The following is a 27,232-nucleotide window of genomic DNA, read 5'->3' on the forward strand; positions in this document are numbered from 1 at the left end:
GCTTAGCTTAAATCAAATGAAACAAATGGATCCTTATTAGCTTTTGCTCATGTGCCATAAAGAGAAAGTCAATTGCTGCTAGTAATGCAATTTTATAATAATCCTTGCATTTGATATGGTGCCTTATCAAGCCAAGATGTCTCAAAGTGCTTCATGGGATTTACTGTGCAAATGAGTGACTTTGTATTTGTAAGCAAATATGGCAGCACAGTCCCACAAACAGCCATGGAATGAGTGTCCAATTTTTTTTGGGGTGGGGGGGATATATTGGCAAGGACACCAGGAGAAGCTCCCTTCTCTTTTCAAATAGTGCCATAGGATCTTTAGCATCCACCTGAACAGGTAGACAGGACCTCGCTTTAATGTCTCAATCGAAGGACAGAATCTCTAACAATGCAACACATCTACAGGGTTGCATTGGAGTTTAATCTTGGACTATGAGTTCAAGTCCCGACATGGGATATGAACCTACAGCCTTTTGACTCAGAGGCAAGAATGCTACCTTCTGAGCCAAAACACACAATTTGGTGCCTGTAATTCACAAAGCTGTACATGCCCACATTATGATCTTTTATGAATGATGCCAACCTGAGGAGATGTCAAGTGCAGTGTTGGCATTGCTTCATGGAAACAAAATACGAATCACTGATAGATTCACAGTCATGGTGGCCATTACAGAGGGGCATTAGCGGGACCCTCATTAGTCTTGTGAGGGCCTGTGATCAGGTCCCTCATCTTGTTGACTGGGAAAAAAAGTGTTCTTTTTTCTTATACTAAACAAAGGAGGAACATCATTGCTGGGTAAATGAAATGTTTTCTTCTCTACTTAAGTGACCAGTCAAGTTAGAACATTGCAAGGTTCCCAGAGGTGAGGGGCTTTAGTTACAAGGGAGATTTGAGAAATTAGGATTCTCCACTGGAGCCGAAGAAGTTAAGAAGTGATTGAATAGCTGATTAGGATAAATAATATCTACCGGTCAGTCAATATAAATTTACTTTTCTGCAGCACCTTTCATGTTGAAAAGATGTCTTTAAGTGCTTTACACAGCTGATGTAGTGCTTGAGGTGGGGTGAGGGGAAGAAAAAGATGATGCAAAGCATATTCAATGAGATAGGGCTCGAGGCAGAATTTAAAAGTGGAAAGAGAATGAGTTGGAGGGATTCCGAGATGGAGTTCCAGAAAGCTGGGGAAGAATGGCTAAAAAGTTGCCCATCAATGATAGGGCAGATCCACCAGGAAAAGAAGCAATCCTGTGTTTGCAGAGTTTAGGAGATTGAAATGAAAGGGCAATATTAAAAAGGTTCAAAAAATTATTCAGGAAGCTTAGAATGAATAATATTCTAAACGTAGATAGATTCTCTGCTGTACACTATTGTTGGGACATCCTCCTGACGTGAAAGGCGCTATACAAATGTAATCTTGTTGTTTTTGGGGGGGGGGGGGGGGGGAGTCCATAAATTCTTTCTTTTAATAAAAGAGAGGAAACCAACAGACACGGATTAAAAGTAATTAAGAGAATGGGATTAGACCAAATGGAGAAAAGATACAGACTGAATCAAATGGTTGAATTCTGTGCTGCAATTTTTGTGGGGTTAGCCGGGAGTCTGACGCATATGGAAACCCATCACCATACTTGAGTATCTAAACCATGCTGAGATTTCCATGCATCCCACCTACACATGGAAATCTCAGAGATAGATTGTTGGAGGAATGAGCTCTCCCTCCCCGGAGGGAAGCATCCTGCTTCCCTAATTCTGGAAAGTACAAGGCAAGAGCCAAAGCCTGGGGACCCCAGAGTGTGCGTTGGAATACTGCTGGATTAACCAGCTAAAACTGCGTAGCTTGCTATTGAGCACTGTCTGGTAAGCTTTCCTGCTGCTTGTCCAACTAGGACCACTGTACCCATTAGGGTTTTGGCTTTCAGGGTTGCAAAATTGACTAATCCATATTAAAGGTCTAGCCTGGGTCAGAGGCGGAAATTAACAGTCACTTCACAGTATATCCTGTGAAGTGCTTTGGGATGTCCTCCCGATGTGAAAGGCGTTATACCCAACGCAAGTATTATTAGCAGATCAAGTTCTAGAATTTTGTATTACAGGCTCATGTCCAGTAGAAATTGATCAAAATAATTTCATTTGGGATCCTTTACTGGAAAAGAAGGCTTTCGCCCATCAATCTGGGTTCGATTCATATCCATTTCCAGATGACGAAAGGACAATGTCCTAAAAAAATGCTGCATCAACCCTCTATAGAAGGTTGAATTTCAACATGTGATGAAGCAGCATTATCCAAAAGATGTCTCAAAAGAATTGTAGTTCAGACGCTAATAAGCCTCACCTTTGGTAGTACAGCATTTTCTGCCTGTCTTTTTTTAATGCAGCTGCATATTTCTATTGTTGCATTTTCTTATTTGAATGCCATTTGGGGAAATGTGGGAAAGGGAGGCAGAACAAAATCTCAACAGCTGGAACTCATTATCTGCAGTAAAGCATTATCTGTAAAGCAGAAGGTTGTTGCAATAATAATAGTTGTATTTGATATAGGCCCTTATCACAGAATATATTGTAACATGAATCACCAATTGCACACAGCAATGCCCCACAAACAGTCGTGGATTGAGTGACCAATTTTTTTTTGAAGGAATTATTACTCCGGAAAATCAACTGCCAATCAATTAACAATGAGGTTCCTACTTACTGCTGGGTAAACACAGTACGGAAACTTGCCCAATGTTTTGCCCTGCCAGGAATCGAACCCAAGTCTCTCGCTTGTGAGGCGAGTGCTCTAACTGCTGAGCTACAGACTCCACCCAAGTCATGCAAAAACAAAGAGATGTGCAGAAGCTTCATATCAGGTGCTGAGTTACATGTGCAATACAATCAGAGTCACTCATATTACCAAAGCTCCAAAACATTCTTTGAACAAATTGCAAGATACACAAAATCAATATAATCCTTGCATTTGGTAGCGCCAATGTGATAGCACCTTATTACATTGTCGAGATGTCTTAAAACATCTAGACAATGTACTGTAGTGGCAGTGTATTTGTAGGGAAACAGCAGGCAATTTCCACACAGCAACATCTGACAAAGAGCTATGAAGTGAATGACCAATTTTATTTGAGGGATTGTTGGTCAGGGTACCAAGAGAAACATTCTTCTCTTTAAGTAGTGCCATAGGTTCCTTAACATCCACCTGAACAGGTCATCCTAACCTTGATTTAACATCTCATCCGAAGACCGGCACATCCAACATTGCAACACACCCCCAGTGCTGCATTAGAATGTCAGCCAAGATTGTGAATTCAAAGTCAAAGGTCTTGAACACACAACCTTCTGACTGTGGATGGAGTGCTACCAACTGAGTTAGAGTGACAAATTAAACTACAGGGTCGGTCAATAAAAAGACATTTGGGTCACATTTCAGATACTTGTAGAATACAATACACATATTAGCGCCTTTCACTCGATATGGTATCTGATCTTTATCAGCAATGCTTTGACCTAAAGATAGTGCTTTTACCCACTGCACCATTAAGTCCCCAAAACTCAAGGGCACACTTTCTCTTTACAGGCTGCAATGCAGTTCAAACCTTAAAAACACAACAGCAAAATTTTCATTGATCCAATCAATACAGAACAAAGACTGGGCAATGAGGCATGCAACAAACATTGAGGAGTCTTACCTGATCACAGTCGGGGTGAGCTCAGCACAGAAGAAGATGCTCAGATTTCCCACCGCATGGGAAGCAAACATACCCACAATAGAAAATGTGACAGAAAATGGGTCCTGTAGGCTCTTGCTCATATCTGCAGGAGTGAACATTAAGGGTTGGATGTTAGCAGATGAAAAAAAGTCACTTTTTTTAAATATAAATCCTGCTGCCACTGGATTATGTAGGTTTAAGAAATGTAATCAATTCTTAAATGTTTACAAGCACAACAATTGTAGCCTTTATAAAATTCAACCATAAAACCACCAGCTGACTTTAAGTGGTTTCCATACATCTTCCTCCTCCAATGCCATAAACAAGCATTAAAATCATGGGCTCACAGAATAAAACACAATTTTACATTTATATGATTACCCTCACATCAGGAAGACATCCCAAAGCACTGAACATTACTGGCTGGGCACCCGAGCTGGGGAAAGATGAACATGCAGCCAAAGAAGTAGGTCTCGAGGTGGACCTTCAACAAGGTGAGTGAGTTGGAAGGACTTTGGGATGGAGTTACACAGAGTAGGAGCAGAAAGGCTGAAAGCCTGCCCGAAGATGGTGGGAGGGAGAAGCAGGGCACAGAGAGATGCTCACTAAATGAAGGGAACAGCCGGGTCGACGGGGTGTTTGGTAGTTGTAGTGGTAGGGTGGGGCAACTATGGTGAGAGTTAAAGGTGAAAACAAGGTTCTTGAACTTGATCCACTGGAATGGGGAGCCAAGCAAGAATAGCGACTTTCATGTCAGAAGAATATCCCAAAGAACTTCACAGGATTCAAAACAACAAGATTACATTTGTATAGCATTGGGAAGACATCCCAAGACGCTGGACAGAGCACTGCATTTCAGACCCCAACTGGGGTCAGGGAGGGAGAAGGAAGGGGAAGGGGGTGGCCGATGGCATGGTCAAAGAGGAGGGTTTTGAGGCGAGACTTGAAGGAGGCTAAGGAGGGGGCGAGGCAGAGTGATTGGGGGATAGAATTCCAGAGGTTGGGGGCAGAGTGGCTGAAGGCTCTCCCACCAATGGTGGGGCGGTGGGTCAGGGGATGTGGAGCAGGCCAGAGCTGGCTGAGTGGAGAGAGCGGGCGGGTTGGTAGGGGGTTAGGACCAGGATCCGCTGAAGGATAGGGAGCCAATGGTGTTAGGCGAGAATGCGGGAGATGGGGTCACAGTTTGGTGCGGGAGAGGTCATGGGCTGCAGAGTTCTGGATTATCTGCAGCCTGTGGAAGGAGGAGTTGGGAAGGCCGACAAGCAGGGCATTTGCATTAGTCAAGTCTGGAGATGATGAAGGCATGAACAAGAGTTTCAGCGGCCTGTGGGGTGAGGTAGTGGCAGAGTCGGGCGATGTTACGGAGGTGAGGGAAGGCAGAGGTTTGGCTTGGATGTGGGGAAGAAGACAGTTGTCGAACAAGACACTTAGGTTCCTGACTGGCGTGGTGAGTTGAAGTGTGCAACCGTTGAGGTTGATGGTGCCAGAGCCTGAGGTGCAGAGGCACTGGCATCAGCCAATCAGGTGGGCCTCAGTCTTGTTCACATTCAACTGTAGGAAATTCACTGCAAAGTGGAGTGACTGTGTGTTGTGGGTGAACATGGCACACAGCAGTGTTCTACAAAAGAGGCCTGCAGAGCAGATATCTCCCACATAGAAGAAATGATCCAAGAGACTGACTGAAAGTCAGTCAGCATTCCTTGCACCTACAACCCCCTCTTGGGGCAAGGCCAAACCAGAGTTATGTGTGTTCTATGTTTATCTGAAGCTCATAGAAAGCAGATCTTTCATGGCACAAGTTGGATCATCACCACATTCGCAATGTGTAACAATTTGGGATGGGAGAGGAAAATCAGAGCAATGCATTTGTAAAAAATATTTACATTTATTCTATTTTAATGAGGGAAAGTCAAAGTGAACAGATATCCAGAGGGAGGCAAGAGATATGCAACACTATTTCTAGTAATAAAAACATAGGATATGAATGACTAAGGATTGGCCAAATATACATATTTCACTTTCATACCCTTCCTAATCCCTCTTCCTGTGTTTTATTCCCTTATCCCTCATGCTTGTATTACATTTCCTCTTAAACACATTGATTTAATTTGCTTCAACCACAGCTTTTGGCAGCGAGTTCCATATTCAGATCAACCCATGTGAAAAAAAGTTCCTGCTAAACTCCCTTTCATATCAGTTACTTTCTTTCACCCACAAAATAACCTGTCAATTCTCTTTACATTCTGTGAAGCACTTTGAGACGACTCAACAACATAAGCTGTTATATTAAATGCAAGGTTTATTATTATTGCCCATTTTATATATTGTTTTGCACCTAACAAGTGAAAATAACAAATTGTATTTATACAGCAGTTTATAATCTTAAACACCTTGATCAGTTGCCATCTCAAATAATGACCCTTACATTTGGTATTGCACCTTTCATGTCAGAAAGATGTCCTAAAGGATGGCGAAGTGTGTGGGGGGGGGGGGAAGAATGCGTGACTCCTGATTCCAGGGTACAAAAATGTTAATGTAGACCCATACCCAGTTTACTAAAACTGATCTCAAGCATATGAAAAGTGCAAGGCCAGAGAGTTTTTTTTATAAACGGAAAAATAAGTTCTTACAATTCCTACAGGTACAGTGCACATCATTTGCATACACACCCTGCTGAATATTGCAATGGCAAACGTCACTGTCTCAAAGTGAAACTGAGCAGAAGATTCAATGTCCAATCTGTGTGAAGTTAGGGCAGGGGCACTAAACTTCACTTATTACTCCAGGCTAGTGGGGAGAACAGTGGATGAAAGTTCCTTTAACTCTCCCGTGCTACTAGCTAAACCGGTGTGTGGAGTAAGGAAACTTGCCTAAGGTTTCGCCCTGTCCGGGAATTGAACCCAGGTCCTTTCGCTTGCAAGCGAGTGCCCTAATAAATACATGTTGTGGGTTGAGATGGCAGACCTGCATGTTTTTCTCTTCATCACTCTGGGGCTGACAATAAGTAATGCAGAGAAACGCAGTATTCATGGAAGTTTTTTTTTAAATGAAGTTGTATACAGGCAAATTGTATTCACGTTCAAAGATCACTAGCTAACCAATCACATCTAGGCAATGCACAACCTCCCTTTTCCCCACCAATACTAATATGGATTTAACAAGACAAAAACGAACCAAAAATGTGACTGACAATGTTAACTGTGATTAATCTGTTATTTTCAAGCACCACACTAGTATTTGAGGACCATAACTTTGGATTAATATTGCTGACCATGCATATTCAGCTCACTCGCCAGAATCAGGATTGTGATTATAAGCAATGAATTTGAGTGCTTTTCAGTCTTTGCTCTACAAACTGAAATCCAGAACACTGGCCCATAAGAGTACAGTGCGTTCTTGAGATTCATATCCCGACTATACACAAGCCAGAAATACACAAGGATCATTAACGTGACAAGATGGTCACAGGTAACCATGCTATGTGGGTGCACCACAACACGTCCAAAATCCAGTAAAAAGCAGAGGAGAAATGGCAGCTCGGAAAATAATATCACAGCTGGGCAGGCTAATGCCTGCCACAAACTGATGAACAACAGGGCAGCTGAACACCCCAAAAAAACCTATCCTTTGGGATAATATGAGTCAATGCCTGAGGAGCAAACAAAGAGTTAACAATCACACAATAAAAATTCTACAGGTCAGGGGAAAAGCACTGGTATTGCTGAAGAAATGCAGGCATACTGGGAGATCTGCTCTCAACAAACCACCTCATTTGCCTAAAGAGCTTCAGGACACTCCTACTAAAATAACTAGCTTAAAGCTCTCAAACTAACTTGTAGAGAAGTTACTTCAGCTTGAAACTCTACTTTTCCAAAACATTATTTGTTAAATGAAAACTATTGCTGTGTGAAGATGCAATTCCCATTTGCTTTTGGAAAATCGAAGCCAAAAAACATCCCATGGTACACTGCTGTATGTTTTAAAATTTCTTACTATGCAATAATAAATGCCCAAGGATTGTGTGTGCCATTTGATAAAATCCTTTTAATGCAAATTAAAAAGCAGAATTTTCACCTAATATACATCTTGTATATTAAAAAAACCTGCTGCAATGAGTACTTCACAATAAAAACTAGATATGCAAATTGTACACAATGTGATTTGTGGGAGACAATTCAAAAATATAACTATTCTACAGAATGGATATGGCAGCCAGTGCAATATGGCCAATGTAAGTAAAAAGGGCAACATAGAGGCTTAGATACAAAAGCATGGAAAGCAGCCAGTTGCACAGCACCTTTTATTAAGGATGAATGCAGTACTTCAAACGATTGACATAAAAGGGGGAGCGGCAGGGAATGAGGTAAAGGCTCACCGTCCTGTAAAAGGTAGAGCCAGGACTAGCCCACTCATGTATCCCTGTAGATAAAGGGAATCGAACCCCTTTAGGATCACCGTGGTGATAGGGGTGGTTTGGGTTGTTTAGTGTATGTTTTTGCGTCTGTGATGTTTCTGGTTGCGTTACTGTGTAAACGTGCATGTGTATAGTGCACATCAGGGCACCATCCAAACTCAGTAAGTGCACCTTATTAGTCTGTGTGCAGGTGCACACACGTATGTAGTGCAAACAGGGGAGTTTCCAGACGGTCTTATAGGGAGCGTACTAAAACTGGAGAATAACGTGTTGCGTCTCTTTTTTTGTACTGGTTTGATACTGTAAGAGAAGCATAAATAACAAAAAAATGTTAAGATAAAAAAAACTTAAGACTGAGAAATCCCAAGTAGTAAGGGAGGGGGGAAATTTAAGGGCATTAACCAAAGACATGGTCTAAAAGATAATCCTTGCATTTGATATAGCACCTTATCATGTCATTGAGATGTCACAAAGCACTACACAGGATATACTGTCAAGTGGATTGCTTGTGTAATTTGTGGACAAAAGCAGTAACAGTTACACACAGCAATGTTCCACAAAAGCAATTGTGACTCATGAGATTGTTGGCCATGACACTGGGAGAAACTCCCTCCTCTTTTCGAAGAGTGCCATGGGATCTTTAACGTCCACCTGAACTGGCAGACAGGATCTCGGTTTAACGTTTCATCCAAAGAACGGCACCTCAAACAATGAAACGCACTCCCAGAACAGCCTTGGAGGGTCAGCATGGAATCACACAGTTTAAGTCCCAACGTGGAGCTTGAACCCACAACCTTCTGACTCAAAGCTGAGAGTGCTACCACTGAGCCAAACTGACACATGAACAGACATGATGCATAGGAGAGGTTTTGAAGATGGGAAAGAAAACACTGCTAAGTGATTTTAGGAGAGGCTTGGAGAATGGCTGGGGGCTTAGCACAGTGTGGGTGGGGAGGTGAGGAATAAATAATAGACCAGTCAGAAGAAAGGAAGTCAAGGTAGGATAACAGAGCTGGAGGAGACTGCAGAAATAGTGAGACATTGAAGGTATGAATGAAGATCTTGGCAGTCAATTCACAAAAATACTGGGAGCCAGGTGAGGTTAGCATCAACAGGTTGCAGAGCCTGGTGCAAGAGACAATAGCAGCTACCCTGTCAGCCACAGGCAGTACATTCCCTGAAAATAAAGTGTGGGTGTAAAAGGGACAAAGTAAAGGAAAGAGAATAGCTTGGGCGATGGGAAAAGAAGCCATGATTTGTTTGACTTTATGGCCACGTGGGTGAGTTTACAGCGTGCAGGTGATGGGCTGCTGGTTGTAGAGCCGTGTTCCAGGAAGCACCTTATTAGTCATGGAGAATAGTGTAGAGTCTCCTTTGGGAGTCTGGCACAGCATTCAGCGCCACTCAACTATTCAAGGACACAGGCAGACACTAATTAAGAGTATGTTTCAGGTGCCCTAAAATTCAAAGATTTTCACATAAAAGCCCCAGCAAACTAATACTGCTCTATAGTGTGCTCAACAGATTACCATAGAAACAAGTAGATGGCAATTAATTTGGGCCAAAACAAACACCTGATGTGTTGTACATGTGAAGGAGCAGTAAGCAAAGCAAACAGGATGTTGGGTTATGTTGCCAAATGATTAAGAGTTCAGATTGCCAGAAGTCGTGATCAAGCTGCACAGTGCATATCAGGCTGCACCTGGACTGATGCATACAGTTCTTGGTTGCTGTGACATAAGGGGACTGTCTAGGCCTCAGTAGCAGTACAGGGAGCAATTAGGATGATCTCCTGTGATGCAGTTTGAGCTTATATCGCTAATCAGATAAGATCAGCCTTGAAAAAACATCTCAAACAGGAGGACTTTACATTGTAAATGGAATAAGTGAACAGCCCAGAACAACACTTTCACATATGCTGAGACAGTAGGATACGAACTTTAAGTTCAGGGTTGTGAAATACTATTTTAAAACAAACAAGGAAATATTTAGAGGGTAACTTGAAGGCTGGGCCAGGTTACCAAGAAGGATAATAAAAACATTTGATATAGCACCTTATAACATTGTTGAAATATCTCAAATTGCTTCACAGAATAGATTATAACGTGGATTGACTATTTTGTGGATGAAAAGTGGGCCAACTGTGCCCTGCAGCGTCCCACAAACCGTCATGGATTGAACGGCTAAATTTTGTTTTGGATGGTCGAGGCCAGGTCACTGGACTCACTTAAACTGTTTGATTCTATAATAAATGGTTGATATGCTGCAAAGGATGAAATCAAATGGGCTGAAGGGCCTTTAACTGAAGATCATGATGTGATATGTCAGAAGAAAGATTTCTGTAAATTAGCTTTCTCTCTAACTCAGATTTCTGGTTGGAGTGTAGTCCAGTCCACTATTATCACACTCAACTCTAGCTGCTCTGCTTGGGCATTCCATATTCCTCAAGAAGGATCGAGAAATAGGTTGGATTAAAGCAGAGTCCTATTCTTGTTCCTTAAAATGCTAATGTTTTTAAAAAAAACTATAGGAATCAGATTTTTCTCTTGGATAACAAAAACTTGGAACAGATCAGCTTGAAAACTGGATAGATGAGCTAAACAGCAAGTCAACGAACTGCTTTGCTTCGAAGGAGCCACAGGCAGCGCCCTCAACTCCAGGCCTTCAACATACACTAAACTAGTTTCAAATAAAACTAGTGAAACCTTAACTACAAAGTTGCTGAATTTTGTACTTTTGTTTAAAAAAGCACAACAGATGTATATTTAAACACAAAAGAGCAATTTGATATTTGGGCATTCAACAAGTCTGCCAGAAATGGAATACTCAGTGAATAAATGTTGAATAAAAAGAGGCCACAGATCACTCATAATAGATTGTGATTAATGCTTCTATTAAAAATCCATTTGCATTTGGTACCACGTCTATTGGAAAACAACCACCAACAACGACTTGCATTTATATAGCTCTCACGCAGGGTAGCATTCCAGAGTTGTGAACAAAACTACTGTGAGATAAAAAAAATACAATGTCTAAACAAGGTTCCCCCCAACATAGCCTTAATTAATCTGTACTGCTCAATAATACTTAAACATAACCCATTGAGTTTGATTGTGAATAGTTTGAAAAGAGGGCTAAGACATAACTTCCGTTCCATTCCCTCACATTCTCCTCCTTTAATCTATTAACTTAGCGAGATTGACACAACACATAACAGAACCCACTCTTCAAAGCTCAAAGAGAATAGCTGTTTAGGCAGAGGAACAGGACTTACAGTTTATGAGGCCTAGTTGGAGGAGGGAAGCGAGTGCAGTGATGATGGTGAAGAGCAATAGGGTGCCCCTTCGCCCCATCAGGCTTACAAGACCACACATGGCCGCACAGGATAGAATTCCAATCACTTCCATGATGTAGTACTCAGCATAGAAATTTTGCAGGAAGTTGTAACTTGATCCATCCATTTTGTGATCCATCATACTCTTCACAAAACAGTAGTGGATCCCAAATCCAGTCAGGCTTCAAAAGGAAAAGGAGAAATTAGTAACACAACATTCACAAAGTGTACAGAATTAAGTGTTGTGCATAGCAAATGTTCACCATACTTTAGTCCTTCCCCCACACACAGAAGGGGGCCCAATAATTAATAGCAATGTAGAAAATAAAATCCTTTCCATCTCTCCTTATGGGACAGATACCCAACTGCAAACTAAGCATTTAAAATATAGTAGTCCGATTCAAAATGGCTGCAGATTTGATACTTGGTCTCTGTGTAGCAACAATAGATTTCATCCTGGCACAAATGATCTGGAGTCCTGCAGCTCAGTGGTTAGAGCACTCGCTTTGCAAGCAAGAGACCTGAATTCAATTCCAGGCAGGTCAGGGTGAAACCTTGGGCAAGTTTCCTTACTCTGATGCCTAATAATAATCCCTCCAAAACCAAAAATAATAAATTGGTCATTTTCAATCTACGACTGTTTGTGGGACATTGCTGTGCGCAATTGGCTGCCGCGTTCGCCCACAAATATACAGTCAATTCACTTTACAGTGTGTTCTGTGAAGCGCTTTGGGACGTCCTCCCGACGTGAAAAGCGCTATATCAAATGCAAGGATTATTATTATTATTATCTATATTCCTTTGGTTATCTAGTGATCCTTGCTGTAATTCTTGCAAGGTTGAGCGTGGACAAGGATTGGATCAGATCTGCCGCAATGTCTAGTTTTCTCCTCCACCCCATTCTTGAATAGCCTATCAACATCTGTTCAAACATACCCCTACAGAAATCATCCTTTTCAGAAGAGGGTAAAATTTGAAGAGGTGGGGTTAAGATTTGAATTTTCCACCTTGAGGACACTAAATGTCAAAGTTACACAAAAATCATTTATGAAAACATTCAGATAAGATAAACCAGATAAGAAGTGACTTACAAGACTTTGAGACGATGGTGAGGTCATTGCTAGGCAAAAATACCATTACATGATTGATAGGATTATTATATAAGGGAATTACTTTACTGTCAGAGCATAAAATGATAGGGCTGCTGTAACCATAGTGCTGAACATAAAATAACTGTCAATGAATTACATGGCTGTAATCCAATCAAGTGTTTTGGAGGACACTAAATGCAATTTAAAGTATTCATCCATATCCCAAGGTTCCTTAAACTATTTCTGTACGTAGATAAGTTAAGGAGACTGTCTGGGAAACATTTTGAGCAGAACAAGCCAAACTGTCCAAAGAAGATTTTATCATTAAAGCTATATATGCTTCAGTGACCTGGTCACCTCAGTCGTGAGTTAACTTGGCTTCCCCAGAGTCAAGGTTAGTAACTCTCATCAAACCAGGTCATCTGTGCTTTCTTTCATCAAAAAGTCATCAGTACTTACTGTTCAAAACCAAGAGATTTTCAAAATAGTTTATTGCCAAAGTCTGAATTTTGGTTTGAGAAAAATCCTCAAGAGGATTTGTTTTAGAGCATTTGCTTTCATCAGCCAGTGCAAATAGTAGTTGGATCAGATAATAATATGAAAGGGTCATCAGTTGAAATCTTTCTCTCACACTCCATTCCTTCTCACTGTGTGGGGGTTTGTTCTCTGCCTAGTGATGTGGGTGAAGCAGAGCGGGCATGTTACCCAGCATTACAGAGCTTGTGATAGTATACATTCTGTATACACCAATAATGAGCATCATCTCCAACATCTGGCCTGCATCTCTGTAGAAAGCCTAGAGTAATTCATGGTGCCTCATCATTAGGCTTAGCACAGATACTTCAGTCCACACAACTTGCAAAACATAATGGCTCAATGTGCAGCTTCATTACTTACGAATTCACACAAAGTACTAAGATGTGCTTCCACAAAATTCTTGTATGTATGATTTTCACAATGCAGGTTTTGTTATGTCTCGCCACTGGTTCCTCCTTATCGAGTTCTAAAAAAGGTCAAATAAACAGGTTTTACTAAAATGACTTTCACAAGATTCTTTCCTCTCCCCTCCCACGAATTCAGCATAATACTTTGTCCTGAGGTCTATTGTGTGGTAACAAAAGTAGAAGTTGCTGGGAACACTCAGCAGGTCAGGCAGCATCTATGGAGAAAGAAAGTGAATCAACATTTTGGGTCCAAGACCCTTCGTCAGAACTGGGGCATGTTGGGAGGGAGAGGCTTTTAAGGGCTAGCTTAGAGGGGAGAGGTAGGGCAAGGATGACAAAGGACAAAAGTGGGTAGAGGACAGAGGATGATGGGTTAAAGAGGTGTTAATGATGCAAAACAAAGGGGGGGATTGCAACAAAGCAGGGGAAAACTTTGAAGAAGGTCTATTGTCTGGTGTCCACCTCTGAATTGCTGTCTTTCATTTTCATCTCATGTAAGACAAGACTTCAAAGCCAATTATTGTTTCAAATCACTTTGAAGCCCAAACTCTACCATAGTGAACATCCAGTACTGCCGGTCCTGAGGGGGTTCATTATAGTGAGGTTCGACTATAGGTTCTCTCGCTTGGCAAATCACTACCCATCATTGTTAAGAGTAGTTAATTGGAATGAGTAATTTCCTCATTCACAGCATTTCTGAGGTCACATTATTAGTCAGCACTCTTACCAGTAAGAAATCCCTTGATATCATCCTCCAGATGCACTCTATTTTTATGTGCAAAGTCCAGAAATACGTCTTTGGCAGCGTGGAGCTGGTGCGTGGCTAGCAGCCATCGGAGAGATTCTGGGAAAATACTGGGGGAAGAGGGGAAAAAAACAAGAAAATAGTACAATTAGGGACACGGTGTTTGTACACAAATGTTATAGATCCAAAAAAGCCAGCCACTTGGATTTTAAAGTAGTATCAGCTAGTGTAGAAGGATAGGCTGAGGAAGGGAAGGAACAATTGTAATACACCATCCACAGAAATATAGCTCCTTTATCTCACTACCTTGAGAACCATACCAGAGTTCAGGATCACATTTAGTCTTTACTGGTGCAGAAGAGAACAACAACAACCACCACTTATACAGTGCCCTCCAAGCAAGGTATGGTCTCAGAGCGCTTAACACTGGTGAAATCTGATTCCAAGACTGAAACAATTGCCCTGCAATAGCTTCGTGGGTGACTGCAAAACATGGTGTGGTACTGAACCACACAAACCTAGACAGAGGGGTATATATCCAAGTTCACAGATGACACGAAGGTTGGAAGCAAAACATTTCTTCAGGATTATGGATAGACTAAATGAGTGGGCTGAGATATAGATAGAGTTCAATGGTGTTCGGTTCACTGGTCACTGTAGGTCAGTTCACAGTAGTAGGTCTGGTTTTGGGTACAGCAATTCTAGCAGGCACAACAGCCTTAGAGGCAGGCAGCAGATTCACCAAAATAGAGATTAGTTATGAGGACAGAATGGACAAAATGGGACTGTGCTCTTTTGAAATATGTTGAGCCACACCAACTCAGACTACTTCTAAACTCATAGCTGTTCTACATGACTTCCTACAATATAGTTTGAGGTTAAAGTAACATACTCACCACCAGTAAGACAACATGAATATGAAAGGACAAATGATGATGGCTTGCAATATCTGCCAGTCTCGGCACAAGACAGCAAGACCAGGCATCAGCAGCTGACCTCCCATTGTAATGAAGCTCGCTGTCATGGTTATCATGAATCGGTTTCTAGGCAGAGATAGTTCGATACCTATTGTTAGGGGAAAGGAAATCAATCATTATATGGCTTCCCTGCAACAAAGCTGTGAGCAATAATTTAATTACTTGTTTAAATTATTCAGCCAAACACCATGTTGAAATGAATAAAATAAATAAAAACTATTTCCTCAGAATCTTACATTCTGCCCTCTCCCTCAATTGCTTTCTCTCTTCCCCTCCCCAAACCAAATAATGCTTCATAAAAGGACTAGAGTCAAATCCAATTCTTCACCCAACAATATAGTATATACACAATAGTAATTATATAGTAGCTCATAAGTAAACCCTGCTTTAGTGAAACTGAACAAACAGTCAGATTTGATCTTAAAGACAAATACAAAATTCTGGTATTCTGAGAGACACCTAGATCAGGGGTTCCAAGTCGGAAGCAATCTGGCTCTTGGAGATCAGTTTCAAGTTTTTATTCAATTGATCTGGATTCTATCATTCACAGCCTAATGACAAATGCATCTTAAAACTACTGGATCCCAATCATGTTGGGACAGCATCTTTGTGAACACCTTCTAAAAAGAATCTGGGATCTAAACAGGTTGTTTGTCTATTGTGGTCTCTTCCTTGGGAGTTTAGTCCCCAGACATTCAACATCTTTTACAAAAGTAGATATAACAAATGGCTAGTAATAATACTTGCATTTGATATAATGCTTTTCACATCTTCTAGATGTCTCAAACCACTTCACAGAATATACCGTAAAGTGAATTGACTGTATATTTGTGGGCAAAACACAGCAGCCAATTGCGCACAGCACTGTCCCACAAACAGTCATGGATTGAAGTGTATTATCAGGCAGAGTTCTAGCTGCCCTTGGTTATCCATTCCTCCTAATGTGAGCCCAGATGGTCTTGTGTAATCAATCTACTGTGAGGAACATCATAGCTGAGTAGAAACCTGCCTTTCCTGACTTGTACTTTCCAGCAGAGGTCACTGAATAGCGAGCAGGGACCCTAGATTTTTTCCACTCACTGAAGCCAAATTGAAGCACCGTTAGCTAAAATCACAGAACTTGAATTGAACTCTTGATCTTCTACTTAGCATCACTTAGACAGTGACTTTGTCAACTCAGTCAGTGGGAGGGAGGAGAGAGGGGCTTGTAAGGTTGATTATTATTCTACATTGTTTTATAATAATCTTTGATTTGAAATAGAGCCTTATCACATTGTTGAGACATCGCTAAGTGCTTCACAGGTTATATTGTAAAGTGACCATATTTTGTAGGCAAACTTATGTTCTGTAGAATACAGAAGAAAAAGAATCAACCTTGTAAGCCCCTCTCTCCCCTCCTCCCTCCGACTGAGTTGACAAATTCACTGCCTAAGCGATGCCAAGCAGAAAGTCAAGAGTACAATGCAAGTTCTGTGATTTTAGCTAACGGTGTTACAATTTGGCTTCAGTGAGTGGAAAAAATCTAAGGTCCCTGCTCGCTATTCAGTGACCTCTGCTGGAAAGTACACGTCAGGAAAGGCAGGTTCCTACTCAGCTGTGATGTTCCCCACAGTAGATTGATTACACAAGACCATCTGGGCTCACATTAGGAGGAATGGATATCCAAGGGCAGCTAGAATTCTGCCTCAGCATAGGGGCAGTGTGTACAGAGATAAAAGCAAAATAGAGTTTCAAATCAATTTCTGAATTCTCCATGGAATCAGATCACTTTTCATTCGCAACTTATGAACCAAAATTCATTGTTTACAGACTGGAATATTATGCTTGAATCCGAGCCAAACTTAATAACATTATCCACTTGTAATGAGCACACTGCCAAAGTTGGAAATGGACACCAAGCAGAGTTGGACTCAAGAACAACTACTACTTGGATTTAAAGAGGGCCTTTCACATTAGCAGGACATACCAAGTCACTGGACAGTGAAAGATATGCAACTGAATTGGAGTCAAGAGGGGTTGAGATAGTAGGATGATCAAAAACCTGGTCAAAGAGGAAGGTCTTGATATAGGCCTAGAAGGAGGCAAGGGTGGGAACGAAGCAGAGGGGCTCTGGGATGGAGGTCAAGAGGGTGGGAGCAGAAAGACTGAAGGCCTGCCTATGGTGGATATGGAGGCAGTGGACATGGAGCAGATCTGTGCCCGCTGAGTGGAGATGTTGGTAATGCTTTAGTAGGTAGTAGTAATGCTTTTGTGGAGTCCTGTAGCTCAGTGGTTAGAGCACTCGCTTTGCAAGTGAGAGACCTGAGTTCAATTCCAGTCAGGGCGAAACCTTGGGCAAGTTTCCTTACTCCACACGCCTAATAATAATCCCTCCAAAAAACAAAACAATAATAAATTGGTCATTTTCAATCTACGACTGTTTGTGGGACATTGCTGTGCGCAATTGGCTGCCGCGTTCGCCCACAAATATACAGTCAATTCACTTTACAGTGTTCTGTGAAGCGCTTTGGGACGTCCTCCCGACGTGAAAAGCGCTATATCAAATGCAAGGATTATTATTATTATTATTATTATTATAGGTCACAGAGGTAGGGAAGAGCAAGACTGTGGAAGGCTTTAAAAGTAAGGTTGAAGATTGTGAACTCTATCCTCTGGGGGAATGGGGAGCCAGTGAAGCCAGACGAGGATGGGGGGTATCAGCTCACAGAGGCTGATGCGGGGAAGGAGTGGAATTGGAGGCCTCCATCACCATCACTGTGGAGCATAGTAGACTAATGCACCAACATTCACCAAAACCACTCCACCTCTCATCCTTCATGTTGCTCACTTTATCCAAGTCTTAAATAATAATTGTATTTGATAACATCTCATCACACCTCAGCACTATTTTCAATTTTTCATTCCAATACAGTTCTGGGGGAGGGTTAGCGCTGCATTGTTGGAAATGCTATCATTCCTATGGAACATTAGCATTGACCTGCTCAACAATCCCCCAAATAAAATCAGTCATTCACTTCACTGCTGTTTATGCAACATTGCTGAGTGCAAACTGGTATACAAAACAGTTACTACACTAATTCATGAAGTACAAATGGAAGGATAATTATTTTTTCTTCATTTTTAAAAAAAAACTTCTGAAGTCTCTGCTGTTGTTCCACCCCCATTATTGTTAACTAAACAGAACAAGCCAGGAATCAAAACTTGGGTCATTTCTATAGTTCAATACAAGACTCTGAAATCCCCTTAAAAAAGCTCAGTTTCACATCTCACATCGATAGCAGTAGCTCTGAAGCTGCAAATTTGGATGTGCATTTATGGTAAATCCACGGGCTTACACTGGGCTGAGTGTGAATAAATCCAGGCATGAAACTAATCCCAGAGGGGAACTGATCATAGAGGTGGAACACTGCCAGACATCAGGTTGAAAGAAGCAAACAAACAAGCCATTAATAAGATGCTACATGTTGACTGTAACAATGTAGGAAACACAGATAAATAAAGCAGCACGTTTCCAAAGGCCTTGGAGTATAATATGTGTACACCTCTGACAAAGATACACTTGATAAGTGCGTAATAAAGAAAATGTATGGTCTCAGAACCCAATCTGAAGGAGGAAGAAGCTAAAATCAGTCACACACTTACAAAAAAGAGAAGCAAAACAAGAGGATCTGAAGAATTTTAACAGCTGGTAGACCAGCAGTTATGCATCTTCATTCCATCTCCTTCCCCTCCCATTTAAACGTTGCCCATCATCAGTGCAGAATACACTGTTTTCCTGCTGCTGACTGTAGAGTAAGCTGCATGAATCATTGCTTAGTTATTGTTGCCAGGCAGCTGATGTTGTCAGAGTTACAAGATGAATTAGGCTGACAGTTTCAAGAAAAAAAACACCCCCAGACCAATCACTTCCGATAGAAACACTTGAGGATTGAGAAGGCGTTTGCGCAGGGCATTGCTGAGACACAGCTCTATGCAAGACGGTGACGGTTTAATCTTGCCCTAAACTTCCATTCCGAGATTTCTATTCCTTCCCCGCCCTATTACAATAGTCTCCACATAATTACGGCATCAAACAAACAATCCTTTGGTCCTGGAATCCAGATGTTTATCCTATGCTGTTTGTGTAACTCATTTCCAATGCTGTGTTCCAGTTACATTGCTTTATCCATTAATGTCATGAAACTTCTAATGTTCTATTGCACTTCTGTTCTTCACTTACAAGAGAACACATTTCATCATAAACACATGTTCGCTTATCACAGTTGGACTGTGGATTCCAACTAACTTACCCAAAAAGCTAGTAAGCATTAAAAAAAAAGCATTTTGTTTTGAAGCATGCTTTAAACATGTCAGTTTGTTTCCTGCACCCTTAAAAACAGGGCTTCTGAATCGACCAGATTACATTGATGTCACTTCACACAGAATGTTGAAGCACTGACAAGTCATTGAGCCCCAGTGTTGAGATTTTATTGACTCCAGGAGCCATGTTATAATTCATCGTTATAAAACTTGGTAACAAAGCCATGCATCAAGTTGCCATCTGTCATATAACCCAAGCAAATGGCTTTGATATTGGTGACCAATACTGTAGATGGCAATTTACAGGATTCCTTATAAAAGAAACCAGAAGTTAAATCCACACCAACTGATGAAAAATCTTCTCCCATTTGTAGAAAGGAGCTCCTGCAAGTTAGCATGACGTACTTCCCAATACTGGAAGTAGTCCTTGTTTTGTTTCTTTATTAAAAGGAATCTGGTTCCAAAACATAGACCACAGGGTTATTAGCGACTGATGCCTGGACCTGAACAAGGAGAAGAATCAGAGGCAGCATCAACAGAGGTTCAGTACAATACTGCTGGGTCCATAAAAAACCCTTTACACTGAAAATGTTCCCACCAACACAACCTTTCAATCACAGCATGCAACGAGTTACTTTGAAGTGTCGTGATTTATGTAAAGGCTTTTATGTAGGCAAATGCAACAGCTAACCTAGACACCAGCAACATTCCACAAATAGAAGCAATTAATTAAAAAATGCAGTAGTTACATGAGCAGATTTACAAACTGGTTACTGAGAGGATTACACATCTCTCATCAGTGAAGTATCCAACTCCCACACCTTTGTGAATATTTACTCAGGGATTCCTTTGGTTTTTTCCCCCCATAGACTTGCATCAGCCAGCTGACAGGTCGTGTGTGGGAAAGCAATAGGCTGTATGCACTCTCCAGAGAGCTACCACTATCCAGGCTGATATTTAATGGTTTAAGTTGGTTACTAGTAGTAAGGCAATGCCAAATAACTTTTTTTTTTTAAAAATGGCAGTGTGAGGAATGCACCCTGCTTACCTAATTATGGAGAATCTTTCCTGCACAATGGCAAGTGCCAAGGCTTGCCATTGTTCAGGAAATGGCAGATACACTAGAGTCTAACCAGCTAAAATTGCATAGCTTGCCATTGAGAACATCCTCTGCTTGTCCAACACCACCCTACCAATTAGGGCTTTGGTTTCCAGAAGCAGCGTGGGAAGAGTGCCTGCTCCTTTGTATCTGCCCGTTCAAAGAAACTCTGCTCATTTTTCCTCCCTGCCCCACGGGAAGAATACAATACAGAAAGCTCAGGACTCATCCAAACAAAAGCAACTTTTATTATTGATTTAAAAATGGAGATCTGGGAAATGACAGATGTGGAGCCGCCCTATTCTAGTGGCTGCCACCTTTGGTACAACATCTGCTGAGCCACATTATGATAAAGGTTCAGCATGATCAGCAATGTGATGATATCTCCTGCATACAGAGAGACAACTCCACTTAGACCTAGAAAAAACAGGCACTGGCCTTTCCCTGCCTGCCCAATTTTACACATTCCTATTTGCTGAGGTCCAATGACCTCAAAGAAAGCCTTTTTTGTTGCAATAATTATTCTAATGTGGGATCTTTAAACATCCACCTCAACAAGCACATGAGACCTTGGTTTAACATCTCATTTAAAACGACAGCACCACAACAATCCTGTACCACAATCCTGTGTCAGTCTAGGCCATCCACGGCCTTGCTCCCTCCTACCTAAAAGACCTACTATCCCCCTACCTACCTGCCCGTACCCTCCGTTCCTCCGGCTCCGGTCTGCTCCACGTCCCCCGCCCCAATCGCCCTACCATCGGTGGTCGGGCCTTCAGCCTCTCAGCCCCTAGGCTCTGGAACTCCATCCCCCAGTGCCTTCGCCTTGCTTCCTCCCTCTCCTCCTTCAAGGCCGGTCTCAAAACCTTTTTCTTTGACCGAGCCTTCAGCTCCCCTCTCAACTCTCTTCCCCCTCCTCGCTCCCTCCCCTCACCCTGACCATTTCCCCCCTCCTCGCTCCCTCCCTTCCCTCCCCTCACCCTGACCATTTCCCCCTGCTCGGGTCATGACCCAACTGTGCAGCGCCTTGGGACGTCCTCCTGACGTGAAAGGCGCTTTATAAATGGAATCTTGTTGTTGTTGTTGAGCTCAAAGGTATCTGACCCAACAGGATTATAAGGAGCTTCAAAAAAAATAAAGAAAGTTTTTAATAATAGTTTCAATTCATGAACAAAGCACAAATTGAAAAAAGCATGCAAGAAAACCTCCAATCACACAAAATCTACTATATTGTGAGTCTTATGCCCATCACCTGAGGAACAGGTAATGGGTGGACATGATATGCCAAAGATAAGTGAGGAAACTGTTCTTCATTCATAACTATGTATTCCCTCATCTCCACTGCACAACACTCTATTTCCATTGCTGTTGAGGAAATTGGGGATTGGGGTGTAAAAACCAACTTGAAATGTCTGATTCCCACACCCCCAATTTCTTGACAGCAACAAAATCCAGTGTTGCTGGAAGCAGATTTTTTAAAATTATATGATGCATCATCATTTTGCTTGGCAGCCTGTTCCACACTATCACAAATGTTATTCTTTTTAAGAGGCTACTGTATTATTTCAACTCTATTAAGCAATTCTGGTAATGGGTTATATTCTACTTAAATCGGAAGATAGCATAGGCAATAGCCAGTAACACAACCTCCCACAAAACAAACATTAAGCAACATTTACATCTATATTTATCCCATATATAGGGACAAAGGAAAATACACTGGTTACAAATTCTTGCAATCAACAGACTAAGCCTTACAATAAACAGATGGTCATTATATCAAATAGGACAAGCAAGTTTTATAACAGCCTATGTGGCATTCCAAAACATGAACTAAGTGCCCTACTGTATAGTTCGGAGGAGGTCAATGAGCCTCCCCCACAAATTTGCATGTAGAAACCAACCTAGCCTATATTAGCCTCAATAAATCGTTGCCATTCCATTAGCTGAAATTTTCAAAGAATATTGAAACTATGGGGTTATAAGGATTTGCCCATTATATACTGCATTTAAAAAATATTGAGTAAAATTTACTGACAAGCAGAGAATAACCTGAGCAGCTTTGTTATGGTTAGTTGTCATCTAATGCACTTGAAACACAAAATAAATAAAACTGGTTACCTAGGGGAAAAAAGCAACTTCCCTGAACCACACATTTGCATTACCATTGTTCCCTTCCCCACACACGCGTGCACAAAAAGCCTATAAATATATTTCATAGTAAATTAATATATTGCCAGCATATTAATGTCCAATTGCTTTTGAATGTTCCAGAGATATTAATTTGTGTGAATTATAATAGAATTGCCTTGGGATTCCTATGTGACTCAACATTAAAATATATAACCACTTTTCAGATAGCTGAAACAAGGATCCAAGATGTTGATGACTACATTGAAATTATGAGTCAATACGGTCCCACACAAAATATTCATGGAAAATAGTCATGTGGGAGCACAATAGCATGTGACGTCACAAAAAAAAGCAATTAGTTAAAAGCGGTTGTGGCAACATTCACATAAATGTTTCATTGCCTTTTGTATGCTCATTTCCAACTACTCAGTAGTTTAATATTTTTATATAAATTGTTCATTACAGCTCACCATAACGTGCCTGAATAATGGAGATGTTGGAATTCTAAATTAACCTACTTTGCAGTATATATAGCAACAGTTAAAATATCACATGTCAGAACAGACTCCATAATTGATTGAATGTTCAATCAAACTATTTATGAAACTGGATCTAATGGGGAGGGGTGGAAGAGAGAAAGGGGTAAAAATAGTGCCCAAGGATATCTGTGCTACCACTCTTTTTGATCATGAACTACTGACTTTAATCTTGGTCACTCAGGTCTATGCTGACACCTATTTGAATAGTGCCCTGGTAAAAGTTATACCATACATGCACACCAGCTCCTACAACAAAAACAAATTGCATTTGTATACCACCTTTCACATCAGGAGGAGGTTCCAATGCACTGGATGGTCAAGTGTGTGCCCACAAGCTGACGGTTGGAGTCAAGAGGGATGGAGGGCAAGGGGATGGAGATGGGAGGATGACCGAAGGCAGTCAAAGGGGAAGATGGGCCTTGAATGAGGCAAGGGTAGGGATAAGGCTGAGGGACTCCAGGATGGAGTGCCAGCAGGTAGGGGCAGAAAGATTGAAGGCCCAACCGCTGACGGTGGGCCGGGGAATGTGGAATAGGCTAGTGTCTGCTGAGCAGAGAGAGCGGCAAGTTGTTATGCTACCCAAACATGCCTAGCACAACAATATATTTTTCAGTGGAAAATGGAGCCACTTGAAAACATTTTTATGGCAAGTAGGGAATGGGGAGTAAAAGAACTAATTAGAATAGAGGTCACACAACAACATCTGGTTACCTGAGGGAGTCGTTATTGAATCCAAATAGCCAATCTCGCATTTTGAACCCCTCATACAACATTACAAAGGTTTGGGAAAATTGTAAAAAACTCTTTTCTCCTCCCACTCATTTTCACCTCCCCTGAGATGGGGCCTAATGGCCAGTAGTAGACTAAATTGACCTCTTTGTCTATGAATCTTATATATGGAACTTGTTCTCAGTATGGGTGTGTCATTCACGTAAATCAGGCACACAAGACAAAAAGGAGCAGATTACACCACAAACCACCCAACTACTGAACATGTCAAACCTCTATAAGTCAATTCATTGTGGTGGTAAGCACAAAGCTAACCTTTTTACAATTTTTTTTGTTTCCAATTGAGCAATTTTCCCAGACATTGTTTTGTTTTAAAAAAAGCACTCATAGAAAACTTGTCACAAGGTTCTTTAAAATAATTCAACAACGTGGAGCCAGAACATTTCTGCATTTGGTATAACGCCATACCTCATCAAAACATCTGAAAGCACTTCAGTAATTACTACTGTATTAAATAATAATCCTTGCATCTGATATAGTGCCTTATCGGACGGGAGCGGAGTCGGGAGAGCACGGGGCGGAGCCGAGGCCTAGCTGCGTATAAAGTACAGCCAGGTGAGGAGCCACTCAGATGGGAGTGGAGTCAGGAGAGTGCGGGGGTGTAAATGACGGGGCGGGCGAGATTCACAAAGTGATGTCAGGTGACGTCAGTTAAAAGACTACCAATAACAACAACAATGGCTTGGCTCTGCTATCCCAGCCATAACCACACAGCCTGTGGGCTGATGCCATCCCGCTGATCGCTCGCTCCCGGTCTCTGCGTGCGCGTTTTGGCTGCCACCCCAACCCTCCCCTCCATTCTAAATGTCTCGCCTCCAATCCCCCTCTATCCACTACTCCCCCTCTGTCCTTCTCTCCCACTGCCCTCCCCGCCTTCTTTCTCGCTCCTCGACCCCATCACCACTTCCCTCTGCTCCAACCTGGGCATCCTCCGCCGGGCCCATCGTGGCTCCAGGCACTGGCTGTCCCAGAGCAGCAACCCCACATGTCCCATCACTCACTCCCTCCACTCAAACCGTCTCCTTAAGGCAAACCCAATTTCCCCCTCCCCCAAACATACCCTCCCCAACTCTCCACTCACACCACTCTCCACAGCCATCTCTCCTGTACACCCAAAAATCCTCTCCGCATCACTCTCCTCCCTCCAGAAAACCCACCCGCATTTCCCTACAAAACATCCGTTCACTCTCAAATAAAGCCCTCACCATCCACGACCTCATCCTGGATGAGCTCCTTGACATTCTTGGGCTTACCAAAACCTGGCTCTCCCCCAATGGCCCCATCCCCCAAGTGGAAGCCTCTCCTCCAGGCTACACCTTCCACCACACACCCATCCAAACCAGTATATCAGAAGGGTGGCATTCATTTCCAAAGCCTCGCCTGGTCTTACCCCCTACTCTTCTGGCTGCTTCCCCTCCTTCAAGCACCTCACCCTCTTCCACCCCTCTCTCCCATTGAAAATCCTTCCTGTCTACCGCCCCCCTAAGCCCCCTGGCTCCTTCCACACAGACATCTCCACTCTCCTCTTCCCTGTCCCTCTGCTCATAATGGGCGATTTCAACCTCCACCTAAACTCCCCTCGCACTACTTCTGCCGACTTCACTGCCTTCCTCTCCTCCCTAAACCTCACCCTTCATACAAATTCACCCACCCACAACCGTGGTCATGCCCTTGACCTCGTTATCATCCACTGCCTTGACATTTCCGACCTCAGCAAAGTGGACAAGGCCATCTCGGACCACTTCCTCATCTCCTTCTCCTCTCACATCCCTCTCTTCACCAAGCCCTCAACCATCCTCCAGATCAGTCCCTGCCCCTCTCAAAACTGCTGTCATCACCCATCTCCTCAAAAAAACCTTCCCTAGATCCCTCAAACCCCAGGTTCTATCACCCTATTTCTAACGTGACCTTCCTCGCAAAAGTCCTAGAACGTGTTGTTGCCAATCAGCTTTGCGCACACCTCTCCTCCCACTTCAAACCCCTCCAATCTGGTTTCCGCCTTGCCCACAGTACAGAGACTGTGCTTGTAAAAGTCACAAACTACATCCTCGCCATCTGTGACCAGGGCTCCCTCTGCCTCCTTGTCCTCTTGGACCTCTCCGCGGCGTTCGACACAGTCGATCATGCCATCCTCCTCCAACACCTTTCTTCTGTCATCCACCTCAGTGGGACCACACTCGCCTGGCTCGAGTCCAACCTCACAAACCGTCTGCAGTACATCTGCACAAACTGATTTCTCCTCCCACTCTCACCCAGTTACCTGTGGGGTACCCCAAGGATCCATCCTTGGCCCCCTCCTCTTTCTGATCTACATACTCCCTCTTGGGGATGTCATCCACAGACATGGGGTACATTTCCACATGTATGCGGCAACACCCAACTCTATTTTTCCACCTCTTTGCGACCCCCAGTCCCCCGATGTTCTGTCAGGCTGCCTGTCAGATCTCAGGGGCTGGATGAGCGCAAATTTCCTTCAACTGAACGTTGACAAGACAGAAGCCATACTCTTTGGCTCTAGTCAACATCTGAAATCTCACGGCTCTCACCTGCTCCACCTACCCGACCTCCCCCTAAAACTCTCCAAACCTGTACGCAACCTGGGCGTCAGGTTCAACCCCCAATTATCCTTCCTCCCCCACATCTGGTCCCTCACCAGCACCGCCTTCTTCCACCTCCAACATATCGCCCGTCTCCACCAATACCTCTCTCCGAAAGCCACTGAAACCCTAGTCCATGCCTTTGTCACCTCTTGGCTGGACTATTGTAACGCCCTCCTCGCCAGCCTCCCCTCCACTAACATCCATAAAATCCAGATTATTCAAAACTCTGCCGCCCGCATTATTATCCGCACCAAACTCCTCTCCCCGATCACCCCAGTCCTTGCCAGACTGCACTGGCTGCCTATCCCAGAGAGGATAGATTCAAGATACTCACCCTTGTATTCAAATCCCTCCATTCCTCTGCACCCCCCTACCTCTCTGACCTCCTCAAAAATATACCCATTGCCTTCATTCCTCCGGGTCTGGCCTCCTAAAAGTAGCTTAAGCCGATGAGTCCCAAGGGACACAAAGCTATAAAAACGTGCAACATTCTAATGAAGGAACACCCAAGACATTAAAACAGCCTTGCTCGCCCTTCAGATGCAAAAGGACCTGCTGTGC

At 42.6% G+C, this 27,232-nt stretch overlaps 1 protein-coding gene across 1 annotated transcript in view; it reads right to left on the reverse strand.

Moving 5' to 3' along the window:
- Positions 1 to 27,232, reverse strand: part of LOC103184576 (solute carrier family 22 member 23) — a 42,011-nt gene that overhangs the window by 4,055 nt on the left and 10,724 nt on the right. Inside the window, exons 4-8 of the mRNA XM_007902670.2 lie at positions 15,132 to 15,300; positions 14,218 to 14,345; positions 13,444 to 13,549; positions 11,396 to 11,637; positions 3,687 to 3,810 (exon numbers count right to left, since the gene is read on the reverse strand). Of these exons, the coding sequence (XP_007900861.1) occupies positions 3,687 to 3,810; positions 11,396 to 11,637; positions 13,444 to 13,549; positions 14,218 to 14,345; positions 15,132 to 15,300 (769 nt within the window). The remainder of the gene's footprint in view (positions 1 to 3,686; positions 3,811 to 11,395; positions 11,638 to 13,443; positions 13,550 to 14,217; positions 14,346 to 15,131; positions 15,301 to 27,232) is intronic.

This window comes from Callorhinchus milii, unplaced genomic scaffold, assembly GCF_018977255.1.
Source record: "Callorhinchus milii isolate IMCB2004 unplaced genomic scaffold, IMCB_Cmil_1.0 Scaffold2, whole genome shotgun sequence".
Lineage (NCBI taxonomy): Eukaryota > Metazoa > Chordata > Chondrichthyes > Chimaeriformes > Callorhinchidae > Callorhinchus > Callorhinchus milii.